General features: G+C 41.6%; 1 protein-coding gene across 1 annotated transcript in view; it reads left to right on the forward strand.

The window, feature by feature from the left end:
• LOC109037647 (dynein axonemal heavy chain 6) overlaps window positions 1–14,665 on the forward strand; it is a 60,933-nt gene extending 46,268 nt beyond the window's left edge. The window contains 7 exon segments of the mRNA XM_072305322.1: window positions 944–1,158; window positions 1,161–1,646; window positions 2,522–2,831; window positions 6,427–6,864; window positions 7,624–7,785; window positions 8,759–9,126; window positions 10,880–14,665. Of these exon segments, the coding sequence (XP_072161423.1) occupies window positions 944–1,158; window positions 1,161–1,646; window positions 2,522–2,831; window positions 6,427–6,864; window positions 7,624–7,785; window positions 8,759–9,126; window positions 10,880–14,396 (5,496 nt within the window). The 3' untranslated portion in view covers window positions 14,397–14,665.
• Window positions 14,666–16,959: the final 2,294 nt, after the last annotated feature.

Consider the following 16,959-nt stretch of genomic DNA (forward strand, 5'->3'; position numbering starts at 1 on the left):
CTGTTGCACTTGCACGCAAGAGATACAACCAACTGAATATACTATTTAAGGGTAAATTGGTTCAAAAATAACGTTGGGCACATCAAAATAGTCTGAAATGCGCTCCTTAGCATGCAATCAGCGTAGTTTTCATCACGCTTTTTCAAGTTTCCCACGTCTGCGAGTAGTTTTTCTCAGTCACCGTCGACCAGGTTTGTACAGGCAGAGGAGTAAAAAAGAACAGCCCAAAAAATGAACGCTTAACTCATTTTTCTATTGTGTGATTAATCCAAGACACCGTCCGTAGACACCAAGATCGTAGGAATCCGAGCCGTCGTTTGGGCTGCAGTCGAGTTCCAACCGAATCAATTTTCAAGTTAAGGGAGTTGCCTGTGACTAAGAGTGTCGGCCACCCGTTTGTAATCGGGACTTTAGTAGGACGTCATTTTCCTCGACCGGGGGTGGCTACCGCCACTCTTGATCAGAATGCTTAAATTCGTACCTTGTCTAGTGGTCCATTTCAACCATAGTTTTCCCTTAGCGTGGTTCCACTGTACTGCATAAATATAAGTGAGACTGACAACGGTGATTGGTGACCCCAAGTTAATAGTTTTTTGATCATTTTACCTTTGTTACTTCTTCGATCACGTTGATTTTCTAGATCTTAGATTTTGGCGATAGCCATTTCGATTCAGACGAGATCATCATCGTCAGGACACATGGTAAACACTAATATTAAAACTTATTAAGTCACATGGTAGACAGTAATATTATTACTTATCAAAACATCCGTAGGTGCACCCGCCGCAATCGCGTCATTCTTAACTTAGAAAGAGCTTCAATTTCAAATTTTTTCCAAGTTGATAGTTTCCATGACCCTATCAATTGAAGAATACTTTCCTTCGGAAATTTTTGCACTTGTTGATACATCCAAGACACAAAATTTTATATTGATTGGTTTCAGCCCCTCCTGGAAAACTTCCTCTGTGATATGAAACCACTGGCGGAAATAAGCGACACTCTATTGAGTGCAATGACCAACATTTTCAAGGATGTCAGATCAGCTTTCAATGCGGGAGCAACCCCCCATCGGCACGTCTTCAACCCTCACTGCCTATCGGAAATCTACCAAGGGCTGACCCTGGCCGATCCTGCCACCCTGAAACAACCCGCGGACGCTCTCTAACCATCATCACACACGAGTGCATGCGGGTCTACGGCGATCGACTGGTGACAACCATGGAAAAGAATCAGTTACAGGATCTCATCCAAAAAGTATTTGGCAACCATTTCCCCAATTTAAAGTCCGCGCCGGAAGAGTGCGCCACTTTCACGGACCTCCCGTTCGACCGGAAAGAACGCGTATACCAAGAGGTCAAAGACCCTGACAAACTGCGGCTCTTCCTGGTGGAGAGTTTGAGCGCGTGGAACGATCTGACGGAGGAACCTATGGATTTGATCTTCTTCCCGGAGGCGATTCGGAGAGTCACTCAGATGAACCGGATATTCCGGCTCAGGAAACCTTGTATCCTGGTTGGTCCGCAAGGAAGCGGTAGGCGTTCGATTGTCCGACTCGTCTCGTACCTCAATGACTGCGGTTGTGTGGAAGTCGAAGGAAACGATTCTAGCTTGGAGGAAGTCTTGGAAACTCTTCGGTCATGTTACAGGTTTGGCTGCTTTTATTTTTTGCAGTATCTACTAAACCTAACATGCCGCTCTGAAAATGCTTCCACGCGCTCTACGACACCCAACCGCCAATGATAGCAATCCTGCCAGAGCTCCTCCGCCAAATCGCATCTCCTCATTTCCTGCCACATTCCATCAATCCATGATTAGGCAGGACAGGGTGCCTCTAAGTTTTCTGCGGGGGGGGGGGGGGGGGGGCAATCCAGAACCTGCCAGTCATCTTTCAGGTGAAACCACATAAGTTTAACGGTGAAATGGAAATATTATGAATTTTGAGTAATGAATAAGTAGTATAATGAATTTTGATGGAAGTATTATTTGAGGATGTCCAATGAGAGGTTGCCTAGGAAGGTTCTAGATTGCCCCCCTCCCCCCCTTGACAGAACACGTAGAGACTAACCTGCCAAATTGTGATTGATGAATAAGGCAGGAAATGAGGAGATACCGTTTGCCGGAAGAGCTCTTGCAGGGTTGCTATCAGTGACGGTTGAGTGTCGCAGAGCGCACGGAAGCGCTGTAAGAGCGACATGTTAGTGGTATAGTTTCTGTATTGGCGCGCTTAAGTGGAATCCTGATGGAATCAGCTAGATTGAGTCCGTATAACTTATGCAAGGAAAATAAGGCTTGGTTTAAGCAAAAAAGTAGTTTATATTAAGCAGAAAAATCCTTGATTTAAGAAAAAATATTTCTCGGCGGCAAATTGAAGATTCTTTTTTTTAGTGACTAAAAATATGACCGAAAAATGTGTTGTCTGTTACGGTGACAAAACTTTTCAAGTATCGTGAAACCACCCGTAAGTTAAAGATAGCCTTGAAGTTGCCGTAGTTACTATCACGCCTGAAAATCCTTGTTTCAGAAACTTTGCGATGAAGAATAAAGACTGCGCTCTGATGATTTCGGTCAGCGAGTCCAACGTTGATCGGTTTCTCGGTGTCATCCATTCATTCGTGAACAGCTTTGTGCCAGGATTATTCGTCGGAGAAGAGTACAGGAAAATAATCGAGAGCTGTCGACCGAAAAGCGGAGACGGAGACACGACGACTGAGGTCCATGAAGATGACCTCTACACTTCGTTCCTAGCTGAGAAGAGTACAAGGATCAGGCTGATCATTTGCGTCGATAGTCATGCTAATATAATGGGGAAACTTAGAATGGATTACGCAGCGGTAATTTCCGCTATTTTCCGATATGTTTTGTTAGTTTGATCATGCTGAGTTGATTTAAAGACTTTAGGGAAATGACGGAACACGTACGTTATATGATACAAGGATGAATAGGTCTGCAAAAAAGAGATGCAGCCAACTGAATACACTTTTAGAGGACACATTTGCTCGGAAATCACGTTGAGCACATCAAAAAAGTCTGAAATCCACTCTGCCTTACTAAGGAAGAACGTCGTATGAGCCTTCAGACGGTGCTGTATTTTTTTCGATAAGAAGCAATTTTACTGAAGAGTTTGGGAATATGTTTCCTCAATTTTTTCAGACAATTTTGTTCACACTTTAATCTAAAATATCTAAAGATTTCAAGTTAAAATATGCATAACATTCCTCTAAAATGCTTCTTTTATCTTGGGAAGTTTGGCAACTCTCGCATGTTCACACGGCGTTTTTCCTTACCACGGCAGCACTCCTCAGCACGCGATCTGCGTAGTTTATACCGAGCTTTTTCAAATTTACCCCGTATGTGGGCAGTTTTTCTTGGTGGCGGGCAGTCAGGTTTGCCCGAAGAGAGACCTAAACTAAATAAACAAACAATCTTAGAAACTGTCACGAACTCTCCTTGTGGAGGATTTCAATTGATTCAAAGCTTTTGTTTTTCCAAAATAAAGAAAGAAAAAGGAAACAAACGCTTGAAAATCAATGGAATCACACAATAGAAAAAATGAGTTAAGCGTTCATTTTTTGGGCTGTTCTTTTTTACTCCTCTGCCTGTACAAACCTGGTCGACGGTGACTGAGAAAAACTACTCGCAGACGTGGGAAACTTGAAAAAGCGTGATGAAAACTACGCTGATTGCATGCTAAGGAGCGCATTTCAGACTATTTTGATGTGCCCAACGTTATTTTTGAACCAATTTACCCTTAAATAGTATATTCAGTTGGTTGTATCTCTTGCGTGCAAGTGCAACAGACCCATTGAATATAGACTTCACAATTTAATTTTTGCAAATTTTTTTCCCATCAACTTGGATGCGACTTCAAATTCAATATTTATTGCAGTGCTATTATATCCGGTTTGCCAAAAATGCCCTAGTGGGTTTCAGGACAATCCGTCAACGATTTTTTGTCCGCGTGCCTGTTTTGTCCAGTAGTTTACGTCCACGCTTAAAATAAGAGTTGTGTTGAAAGAAACTATACAAAAATGAATGTAAAAGGGGAAAAAACCAAAAGATAAAAGAAATAATTAATGTGCTTTGGGGATCATTAAAGACACGGAACCACTTTAATATTTACAAAACACATTTTCTATTTTCCTTTAATACATTTTTTGTTTCATCAATTTAAATGAGGAAAATCTATGCAGAATGTGCAAAAATTTCAAAATCATGAGCTGAAAAACGCCAACTCCGCGATTTAAAATATTAGAGCCGAACACAGAGCAGCTACCGGCACGAAACGCGCACTAACGCCTTCAAACCTAAGGGAACACTTCACGCATTGCGCAATGCTCGAAGTATCCCCTTGGGTTTGTAGGCGTCAATGCGCGTTGGGAGTTGGCCAGCCGCCACGCGTGCGATTGGCCACGCGGCAGCGTCCCACGGCGCTTCAAGCAACTATTTCACAACAGAGGTGTTGCACCGTATCGAGCGAAATTGAAGGCGCTCCAACATTTTAAGAATGATAGGCATCCTTCAAGAGTACGGAGCTTTCCTCGCAAAGTAAATCAAGGAACTACGGCACGAACTCCCCTGCGGAAAAAAACGCGTGGACATAAACTACTAGAAGAACCAGGTGTGCGGACAAAAAAATCGGTGTCGAAATGTCATTAAATCCCCTCGTGCCTTTTTGATATTTTACATATCGACGAGGAAAACCGCGTATCTCATTCATCAGCGGATTTAGCAAACTGGCAACATTGTTTCTCTCCATTCAAACCTATGGAAATGTATCGATTCTTGAAGGGGCCAGGTGCTTCGCCAACAATCAATTACTTAACATACGTTTCAATGGAGGAAAAACAATGTTGCCAATTTGCTAGATCCGCCCCTGATCTCATTCGCGGTGTACAAAAATCTACGCTCCCAGTTTATATTCCTTGAGGAGAACCACTCAACATCATATGCATCATCGCTTGGAGTTCTCATGGAATTTTCTTCGCACAGGAGAGAAAAATCCAGGAAGTTTTTGAAAATTGACGCTGAGTAGTTTCCCATTTAAAAATGAAGTTTGCAACGTCGCAAAGCGAGATTCGTGGTTCGGAGGTTTCACCATCGATATGCAGCTACTGCACAAACTGTCGCAAATACCGACTATTTCGCGTTCAATACTGCGGTGACGCTACGAGAAGAAGGATATCCAAAACGCCTTCGATTTTTTGTGTATGCAACACACGCATCCGTTGAGGAAGAAAAGTTGCATTCTCGCACTAGGCGCCAGTGGTATTAACAACACCATGCCTTGCAACACAGTGACGAAAGCTACCTCATGTTTCGTCGTTCCTCTGTTGTAAGGGCGTATCTCAATTTTCACGCGAGCCCTGTTCTCCATATAACTCTATGCTTTTCGAGGCTCATTCGGAAGTCGCGGTACGTCCCAACGTCGGAGCAACGACGATTTGGGCTACATTTTGCAATTCGTAACTACAATTTCTGGCTCATCGATAAAAAGTCTTATGTGCTTGATGAAACTAATGTGACCTACGTTGTTTCTAAACTGAGACAAAAATTATAGCTCCTAATATAAAAATGTAGTCCATATATTAACCATCATTCGGCAAAGATGAATCGATGGTAGGAATACGTTCACGTTGGACCTTTCATAATTGGACCGCTTTCAGCGGAAAAGAACCAAGCCACATCAGCTATTGCCAAATTTAAGGGGGCGATTTAATTTTTAACATGAAAAGGGATATTCGGATTTTTGTATAAAATTTTCCGCACGGTATGATGCAGAACCCTTAAAATTTTCAAATGAATCCGCTCATACGTTTTCTTGTAAAATATTAAATTGTCCGGTCAAATTTGACAATAGCTGATGTGGATTAGTTCCTTTCTGCTAAACGCAGTCCAATGGAGATGTTGCATGTGTGAGGAATTTGCGATTTGACTGTTGATTCTTATGTAAAAGTTCGCGAGAAACACGATGGTGCTACTGGTTTTCTCTGAAATCAACTCCTAAGCTCAAAAAAAGCTCTCAAGTGAAGCCAAAGTGGAGGGAATATCTTACGCTATCCTGAGAGTCCACCTCTACATCAAGACGAACTCTCCATGCAAAGATAGGGAGCAAATACATTGACAGGGCTGCCGTGTTTTCAGTTTTAAAGTCCACAAATAAAGTGGCAGCCCTGTCAATGTATTTGCTCCCTATCTTTGCATGGAGGTTTGTCTCGATGTTGAGGGGGACTCTCAGGATAGTGTGGGATATCCCCTCCATTTTGGCCTCAACTTGAGAGCTTTTTTTGAGCTTGGGAGACGATTTAAGAGAAAACTAGTGGCACCATCGTGTTTCTCGCGAACTTTTACCTAAGAATCAACGGTCAAATCGCAAATTCCTTACACATGCAACATCTAAATTAGCAATAATGTGTGTCATATCAACAGGTATTGAACGCATGCGCACTTTGCAACACGTCCGCGTGGACAGGGGAGGCGCTGGAGGCGATCGCCAACACTCGCCTGGCCAACCTGAGAATCCCCAACGTAGGGAGTATAGCCCGAGTATGCGCCAAATTCCACAAACACTTGGAAACCCTCCCGGAAGAGATGAAACGAAGCCACTGTCTTGACTACACGGTGGCTGGCAGCAACTACACCCAGTTCTTGGCACTGTACGCGTCCCTCTTCGATCGCAAATGGACCGAGAACAATCGGATAGAGGAACGTATTGGGAATGGACTGAAAAAGCTGGAGGAAACCAATTCCTTGATCAAGGAGATGGAGGCCAAGCTTGTTGAGCTCGAGCCAGAGTTGAAGGAGAAGATACAACAGACCGATGAACTCCTGGCCGGCCTTGTTAAGGAGAAAGCTCTCGCAGATGAGGTACCTATATTTTTAAAAAAAAAAAAAAAATTGAAACTAATGAAATACTCATCGTAAGACCTCGTTTGGCACAAAGGAACCAAGCCACATCAGCTATTGCCAAATTTGACTAGGCAATTTGTCGGCCTCCTGTGGTGTAGTGGTTGTAGCGCTGGCTATACAATCAGGAGGTCCCGGGTTCGATTCCCGGCTAGGCGACCCGAGTTTGATGGTCTCAAACAACGGTTGCCTTGGGCTGGTGCATGGTAGGGATGGAGGGGGGAGGGGCTCTTACTGGAAGCGCAAGGATTACCACTTGTGTGGTATTTGAAGTAGTAAAAAAAAAAATTCAATTTCTTGCAAAAGATAACGTTTGAGTGGATTTCTTTGAAAATTTAAAGAATTCGCTTCGTAATACAGAAAAGTCTCTGAAATTTGCACCAAATCTGCAAAATTTGCACAATAATCTGCATAACCGTTTTCATGTAAAAAAGCAAACTGCCCGATTAAATTTGGCGGTAACTGATGTGGCTTGGCTCCTTTCTGCTGACCGCTGACCAATAGAGAGCATTCACTCTTGAACAATCAAAACGCAGTCTCAAACACAACTTTAATCTTATTATTTATCCAGCTGATCTACAAGAATCAAGCTCCAGAACACGATTCTGTGACCAGCGCAACTGACCCATTCTCTCTAAGACTCAGAATATTATAATTTTCCATGACGTAAATGCAGTGGGCGTTGACAATGCAATCTTTCATCCTGGATCATCCCTCTAGGTCAGAGCAGTTGTGGTGGCGGATGAGCAGGTAGTCAAGCAAAAAGTAGTTGAGACTCAAGGCCTGGTTGATGAAGCTCAGAGAGACTTGGATCTTGCAATGCCTGCGGTGGAAGCGGCCATGAAAGCCATAGATGGTCTCACCAAGAGTGAGCTGGATGAGGTAAGAACACACTCCCTTCGGGAGCGTCTTCAATTTTTGAGCACACACCACGGACGATCTTTGAGTGGAAATGGCTGCATATTAGTGTCATCATCAAAACCGTTTTTGAGACGTGTTAGTTCTTTCTGTGATTTAAAAAAAGTAACGCGCCTGAAACATTTCATTTTTAATTATTTCATTTAAAGAACATCATTTAGGTTCGTATGGTCGTAGTCGTCCTTCAAACAGCTCCTTTCCTTTGAAGGTCCGATTTGGTTTACACTGTAATTGAGCGAGGTTTAAGAGAGCCCTCGGAATAGCAGAATAAAAAGATCACTTTTTGCTGACGTCGAAAAAAATTATAGCTTTGGTAATGAATCCTTGCAAGAAATTTCAATGATTTGCTATCGTAAACAGTGCAAATTATGAGAGAAACAAGGTGGATAAATGGTGCTAGGTCTACACCATTTCGCGGAGAAAACAAAGGCAAGAAATTCTAAAAAAAATTCGATTAGAGTCAAAAAATGTTTTTTGCTCTAATGAGTACCAGTAGGTATAAGACTGAGGGGGCTTTAGTGTTATTTCTCGCTACGGGAAAAATATTCTATGATTTTAACAAACTTTGGGGTAAAAGCTGTTTTACTTTAAAATTTACACAACTGAAAACATATTTTCTTTTGTATTTTGTATTTTTTGTAGTGGTAGATCATTGTAATCGCTTTCAAGGACCCATTTCCAAACTGAGACTGTTGTATTTTTTTCGACGTAAATGGATACGTCATGGAAAGGATTTTAACCCTTTTTGCAGTGGCGAGGCGTGAATGATCGATAATAATCGATACTTCTCTATTTGAAACTATGGTAGAAGATCGATTATTAAGATGTGCTTTGCGAACACCCTGTTCATCCTTTTCTACAGGTTTAAATGGCTAGATCAATGGATATATCGCAAAGCTCGCCACGCTACTGAATTAATCTTCACCTTTTTGCATAGGTCCGCTTGCTTACGAAACCACCTAACCTCGTGCGTCTGGTCATGGAAGCGGTGAGTCTGCTCCTGAACGCGAAGACCGATTGGACCTCGATCAAGGCGATGCTGTCCGAGCAGAACTTCCTGAAGCGCCTCCTGGACTACGATCGAGACTACGTGCCGGATCTTCTTCTGAAGAAGCTGAAAATCTACCTGGAGCACCCTGAGTTCATACCGGAGCTCGTCGCTGCCCACTCTAAATTCGCCAAGGTCATGTGCATGTGGGTTCGAGCCATCGACGGCTACGCTAAGGTCTTCCGCGTCGTCGAGACAAAACGCAAGAAAATCGACAGCTCTGAAAAAGACTTGAATGCCGTCATGAGCGTACTTAGGTTAGTAGCAAATGAATAGCTCGCCGTATTCCCGACGAAACAACACTGGGGAAAAAACACATTGGATCTAGAGTCCAGATTCTTAAAAACATCGACTAGAAAAAGTATTCTTGATTCAATCAGAATCTAGCTTAAATCAAGAACCAAGCCTCTTAATTTAAGCGGATTTTGTTTTGATTCAAGCAAAAATCCAGTTTTTTCCAGTGAACGTATCTGTATCGCGGGCAATTATTCAAATCAGGCATTTTATCAAATCGAAGCAGGTAGTCAAATTTTGAAAGCTTATGATTTTTTTTAAATTAATGACGAAAAATTCACGATTTTTCAATATTTTAGAGAACATGACTCATTAAACCTATGAAATTTCTTTGTCGCTTCCTCTGCAAACGCTCGTCATAAATTTAAATATTAACATTTTAAAAATGTTGTGTTTTACGCGATATGCTGTTTTCAACATAAATGTTCGTTCAGGAGTTTAAAACCGTTCAAAATACTATTTTATGCCACTTATTTTTACCGAGATTTCCTTCTTGCATGAGCAATGAGTTATTTTATCTAAAATTAGCAGACGAATTAGAATTTCAATCCAAGTAAGAATATTTGACAGTTCGCCTAGGCATTTGATAAAATGCCTGATTTGACTTTTTGCCTGCGCCATCTGCACTTCAACGCTACAAAATTTCCATTCGCAAATAGTATTTGTAGTGGGCAACTGATGATCACTTCTTACTAAAAATGTCACCAATATTGCTTTTGGTAATCAATAAAAATCATCCACATTTATATACCTGTAAGTGTAGAAGGTTCTTATTATTCATACAAGCAATGTACACATCAATGAATTACATGAACTATACTTAGCCCAAGGGAATGAGAGTCTGAAATTGATCTCTACGTTTCTACCTTTGCGTTAAAGTCTCCTTGGAAGTCCCCTCTTACTGTCAATGTCCTTCTTGGGATGCACAGCAACATTCATATTACCGCCAATCGATGAATGCAACTTAATCAACTTCGGTGTGATGCTGGGTTGCATCGCCAAAATTGAAGGCAAACTAGCAACACTTTCGTTAGATAAGCACTCAGACTTCCTCCCTTTAAATTGCTCTCATACGTCCTGAGTAGCCTCTTTATTGGATGTATTTCTATCAAACAGAACTATGTGCAGAGGGGAAAGATGGGGTTTGCTCTTTGGTGCTCGAGCCATAAGAGTGAATGGGAAATATAAAGCGCCAGTGACGTCAGCGGCAACGACAAGAGCGACGACGGTCGTTGAAGTGCAGATGGCGCAGGCAAAAAGTCAAATCAGGCATTTTATGAGATAAACAAACATTTTTGGAAAAGTAGCATCTGAAGTATTTATATTTACGGTAATACTTAAAATTAAAATACAAATAAGTTCAAGACAAACCAGGATGCTATTCATTTGGTAATATGAATGTTTCTGTGTATCCTAAGAAGGACATTGACAGAAAGAGGGGACTTCCGAGGAGACTTTAACGCAAAGGTAGAAACATAGAGATCAATTTCAGACTCTCATCCCCTCGGGGTTAGTATGGTTCATGTAATTCATTGATGCGTATATGGCGCTTCATACTTTCCATTCAATTTCATGGCCCGAGTACGAACGAGCACATCCCATCTTTCCCTCTGCACATAGTTCTATTGGATAGAAATCCGTCCAATTCACATTCTATTTCTGCAACTTTATCGATTTTTTTTTGATTTTTTTTCCCTTTTTTTTTTCTTTTTTTAGGTCAAAGCAACAGAAACTGGCGGAGATTGAGGCTCGGATTTCCAAGACCGAATCAACATACGATAAAACCCTGGCGATAAAAGCGAACTTAGAAACGACGATCGAACAAACCACCGCACGATTGAACCGCGCAAAACAATTAATCGCGGTGCTAGCGGATGAGCAAATCGAATGGACCCGTGCGCTCGAATTCCGACACCGCGCAGCGCAGTACCTCCTGAGCGACACTCTACTCGCCGCCGGTTACGTATCATACCTAACCGCGTTCTCAGCCGGTCACCGGGACGCCTTCGTGGAAACGTGGAGACAATATTTAGCCGAACACGAGATCCCGTGCTCCCCCAGCTTCGAGCTCACTCTGGTGGTGGGACAGCAGAACCAAACGCACCTGAAGCACCCCGGCCTGCCGCGGAACCGCCACTTCCTCGAGAACTCGCTGTCGGTCCGCCTCTCGAACCGACCGTGTTTGATCTACGACCCGCAAGATGTCGCTGCCACGTGGATAGCCCAACTCGAGGCGGAGAACAACTTGCTGGTTGTCAAGGCAACCTCGGATGACGTTGGCGGGAAAATTCGAAATTGCGTCGAGAGAGACAGCCCCGTACTCGTCACGGATTTCAATTCCGAGGCGCGCCATCGCTGGTTGAGAGAGATCCTCGCGGATAAGCAGTTCAAAGCGACCGTTTACGGGGCGAGTAGTGAGAAGAAGTGTTTCCGGTTGTACACCACGACGAAAGTCAAAAGTCGAGCGTGGGAACCCCTCCGCGTTTTCACTTTGGTGGATTTCTCGACTACGAGGGATGATTTAAAGTCCATGTTCTTGACGGATTTCATGGTGCTTGAACAGCCTGAAATCGAGACTGAATACAATGCGCTCACTACGAGTTTTGTCCTCGATACTAGTAATCTAACGTCCATGGAGGAGAGGGTGCTATACCTTCTGTATACGGCTGAGGGTAACGCTCTGGACAGCGAAGAGCTTGTGGAAACGTTTTACGATTTCAAAGACAAAATCGGGAACGTAAAATCTAAATTGGCAGATACGGTCTCGGCGAAGGTCGAAGTTTCATCGATGCGAGAAAATTACGCAGCGGTGGCCGAAAGGGCTGCAGATGCATTTTTAGTCATTGCTCATCTCTTTGTTCTAAATCGGACCTACCAATTTTCTTTGAACTCTTTCAGGCATTCTTACCGATCTGTGATCAAGTCGGTGGAAAAATCGGAGGAAACTGATTATATTCCGATGTTGTTACGGGATATTGTTCTCAGCACTTACATCGACTCATCAAAAAGTTTAATATTTGAACACAGGCTGGTGTTATGCATCTTAATGAGCATTATCACCGACAAGAGCATCACCAAAGAGCAAATTAATTTTGTTTTGAAGGCTTTCCCACGTGAGGAAAAACTTGATGAAGGAGACGAAAGTAAGATGTGCGCGGGTTTCTTATCCGCTAATTTCGATGCGTTCAAGAGCTTGCCGGAAAAAATCGATGAGATAAAAATCTCCGTAAACGAGAAGAACGAAGTCATGTTCATGAATTGGGAGGAACCATTGAAACCTTTCGAGAAAGTTATGTTGGTCAAGTTTTTGAAGAGTAATTTCCTGAAATTCTACCTCAAAGAGTACGCATCTATAATGTTAGGTCTCGACTTCATCGAAGATCGACCGGTGGCTTTACCGTCAATTTTCAGAGAAACGAATAATTCGACCCCGGTCCTATTGATTTCAACACAAAAATCGAATCCGTTCAAAAATGTGTTCAGTTTAGCGAAAAATACTAGTTGCGAGAAACTAAAACCGCTAACCACAGGATGCGGAAAGACGGATTTTGAAGAGGTACTTCTCAACGCGATGCAGAGAGGAGAATGGCTGTATTTGCAAGCTTGTCACTTAGAGCAGATCACCGCAGGACGCATCATCACACATTTTCTAGCCACTGATCAAGAAAGGGGTAAAATACAACAGGAGTTTCGATTTTTTTACTCAGCCCAGGCGGGCGCAAGTTTGGATGTATCCGTATTGCAAAAATCCAAAATTTTTTCACTGGAAACTTCACCACGCATTAAAGCCTCTTTAATGGCAGCCTTTGCCTCGGTGAAGGAACACATCATACACCAGTTTGATAGTGATCCTTGGTGGCGCGAGACAGTTTACAACTGCGCACTTTTCCACGCTGCCGTTATGCAAACCCAGGCATGGCACCACAGTTACAGTTTCTACACAGAAGAATTCACCAGCGCTATCTCCTGGTTGAAACTAGAAACCGACATACGTGATGGGCACGTTACTGCCGTAGAGGTAACAGAAATTTTAAGGCACTGCTACGCTCCGAAAATCACCACAACTGCTGACAATCATTTGTTAGACGCAATACTGGATGCAGTAATGCGTTCAGAGGGGCTCGTTTCAGAGCGATTTGTGAACCCTGGACTCCAGACCTTCGAAGAGTATACTACGTTCATCAATAACCTCTCAAACTTGCAGGTCATCCCTCTATTTAAAGGTGGATGTGCCGTGGATTTTGAGCCGCGGTATCTTCGAGACGTGGAAAAGGTACTGCCGTACACGATGGATTACATCATCGATGCAGAGAGACAACCGCTTGTAATCCAGCGGCAACAAGTTTTGCAAGCTATTGAAGTCTTACTGGCTGACGTGGTGGAGTATGTGGACGAACCGGAAAATTACCCTTTGGGTTCCCCTGATTTTGTCTTGAATGAAGTCTTACGTAAAGAAGTTTATGAGTACAACGACGTGTTGCGAACAATCCGAACGTCTTTAAATATTTTAAAGCAGACTTTGAGGGTGTGTGACGTCATGACGCAAGAGTTGGAAGACGTATTTGATGCGATTGGTAGAGATAGGGTCCCTATCTCATGGGCGCAACATCCAGTGCAGAATTCTCTAGTTTCTTGGATGTCACTGCTGAGGTCCAAACTCACCTTCATTCGGGAATGGGTGTGTGCGACTAAAAACGGAACCAAACCGAAGTTTTTCTGGTTGGCGGCTCTCAACGCACCTCGCCAGTTACTAGCAGCTTTCGAACAAACTTTGGCGGAAAGGAAGGGGATCCCATTGACCAATACAAAACTTTGTTTTGAGCCTGTATCAAATTCGATCGAAGAATTAACCAATAAAGAGACCAGTCCAGTCTCTGCGTCGTTTGGACAGTCTAAGGCTGCAGTCGAAAGTCTTGATCGAGATCATAGTTTGGGGAACGAGGCAAAAGGAGACGATATTTTTGTGCATGGGCTGTACCTTAAAGGAGCCGGTTTTGATTTGCGAGAGAACTGTTTGGTTGAAAATGTCGCTGAAAATGAGTGTTCAAAACTTCCAATGTTAAAATTATCGGTCCAAGACCGATGTATGGAAATTTCATCCTCGTTTTATGATTGTCCGATGTATGGGGCTAGCAGTAAAAGTGATGAAAACTTTGTAATGACAGTGAAACTACCAACACAAAAATCTGAGGTGTTCTGGCGTTTGAAAGATGTTCATTTGATTCTCGAGTAGGAATACGCTCAATTATTTAAAAAATCTGATACACGTTAAGAGACTTTTTTATCATTTTCACAGAAAAACGGTTTTGAATTTTGAGATGGGAACCTAAAATTGAATAGGATAATTTATACCGAAACTTTTTGTGTCAAAACACAGTGTTGAACTTTTTCTCAACAAATTTTCCAGCTATATAACCTATCAAAAAACGAAACTACATTATTTTCCAATTTAAGTGCAATATGTTACGAATTATTTTGTATATAATTAATTTAAGATTAAGCCGCTATATTTTGGATTAAAATTAAAATAAAATTACTTTTATATTTTTCATTTGAATTTCTGGTATCAGCTCAAACGTATCGCCCTAAATGAAAGACACTGAAAAATATTTTTCGAAATTAAGTACGAAATGAAATGAAAGGTAAATGATTTTTGCTTTTTGTTGCTTTCTAATGCATGGTACAATGTGTTGCATACCCAGCTCCTGAAAATATTTTTCATATTTTTCACAACTTTGTTATATTTCATGAAAATTTTCAAACTTTCATATTTTTCATTTCACTCTAGTAACTCTGACCAACCGTCACATTTACTGAGCTGGAATCTGGGACTCGTACTCTCATTTTTCGATAAAAAAAAAAAATAAATAAACCATGAATGGGCAGCGTTGCTATCAAAGGTACGCATTTTTCACCTTCAACCAGCTGTATGCGGTTTGAAAATGAGGAACATTTTAATCAATTTTACGTATTCTAAGCCGCATAATTAATCCTTGGAGATTATCCATGCATCATCTCAAAAAAATTCAAAACATAAATTGAATCATCACACGAAGCTCTCGATAATCGACACCTGTTTCACAAGCAACGCACAAAATGTGGACTATCCAATAGACTTCATTTTTCGGCAGATTTGGGTGTTGTAATTTTCCGCGCGAACGCAAAGCGTAGGCGACAAAAAGCACAGGTTCAATAAACGGTAATTGCGATGAGCTGAAACGTGAAGTTCAAGGTGAGAATTTGCATGGCAAGCAGGACAGCGCGATTTTTTTTTTTTTTTTTTTTTTTTTTTTTCAAAGCACGGCAAGAGCACAATACCGGTGAATGGATGAGTGACAGGTACGCTGAGGAATCTTTACGCCATCACTGTTGCCGTAATTAAGGATAATTTTCAGTTTTGCCATTGAAAGCTATACAGAAGGCGGATTTTTTCCAAAAATTTGCAGGCGCGTCTGGTAAACCGCATGACTTAGCGAATGAAGCTCCCAATCACGCTCCACACTGTGGATCGGGTCATTGAAAAAGGTAGGTCGATGCAGGAAAAATTTGCATTGCATATTTAGGTGCGCAATAGCTAAATACGTTTTATAATTAGTGTTTTCATATTGATTGGGTTTGACTTGCAGGTTGCCCTAGGTTGTCGTTGAGTGAAGTCTAGGTAATATTTATGGACTGATTTTTGAGTTATTACTCTGCCTTTTCATCGGTTTTTGATACCTATGGAAACATGATTAAAAAATTCTAGGCTAAAAAATATTAATATTAATCAAAATAATTTGGCTTGAATTCTTGTTTTTAGTTGAAAACAAATTTACTCAAAGAAAAACGTTTTCAGGAAAATTTTTTTCATTCAAATTAAGTTACTCGGTAAAAAAAAAAATTAAAAAGCTTACTAAAACTCGATTAATCAAAGACTGCTTTGTGCAATATTAAAAACATACTTTTCAACCACGTTTCCAGTATTGACTGTAAGAATCCGCTCAAAACTCGAATTGGCAGCAAATTCGACTTTAAAAATTGTAAATATTTCCTTCTCGAACAATTCGTCACATTCGTGCCTGATTGTCACAATTTTCAGTTTCGTGAGCGTCATTTTTTTAAAATTGTCGTAAGCTGAAATCCAAAAGTTAGTCGACTATACTGCCGTGCCAAGGAAAAACGCCATATAAACATTCGAGAGATGCTAAATTTCCCTCGATGAAATATTTATTTTTGAGGCAAATTATGAATATTTTTCCTTGAAATTCTCAAGAACTTTAGGTGAAATTGCGTACAAGATTACCTGGAAATTTCGAAGAAAAATACTTATAAGTTTACTAGGAAATTGGTGCTTTATCCAAAGAAAATTGGCAACGCCTGAAGGTTCATACGGCATTTCTCCTTAACACGGCGGTATATCGACGGTGAAACTACCAAACCACGTATCTCGTTTGCGGTGTTTAAAAATCTACGCTCGCATTTTATTTTTTTGACGTCGACCAAATGAATATCATTCCTTGAAATTTTCACAGAATTTTCTCCGCACAAAGAGGAAAAATCACAGAAATTTTCAAGACTAAACGTTAAGTAGTTTTTCATTTAAAAAATAAAGTATGACAGGAAGTCTGCGACGTCGCAAACCGAGATACGTGGTTTGGTACTTTCACCGTCGATATGCGTCAGCGCTATGCATCGTCACGCTGTCACTTATTCATTGATAGAGTTGTGTCACAGGAGCTGTCTCTATCGCAAACTTGGACGTCATGACTTTCTCGACCGACGTGACGTATCTGACATGACGTGACGTCTCGAGAGAC

This window comes from Bemisia tabaci, chromosome 10 (genome assembly GCF_918797505.1).
Source record: "Bemisia tabaci chromosome 10, PGI_BMITA_v3".
Classification (NCBI taxonomy): domain Eukaryota; kingdom Metazoa; phylum Arthropoda; class Insecta; order Hemiptera; family Aleyrodidae; genus Bemisia; species Bemisia tabaci.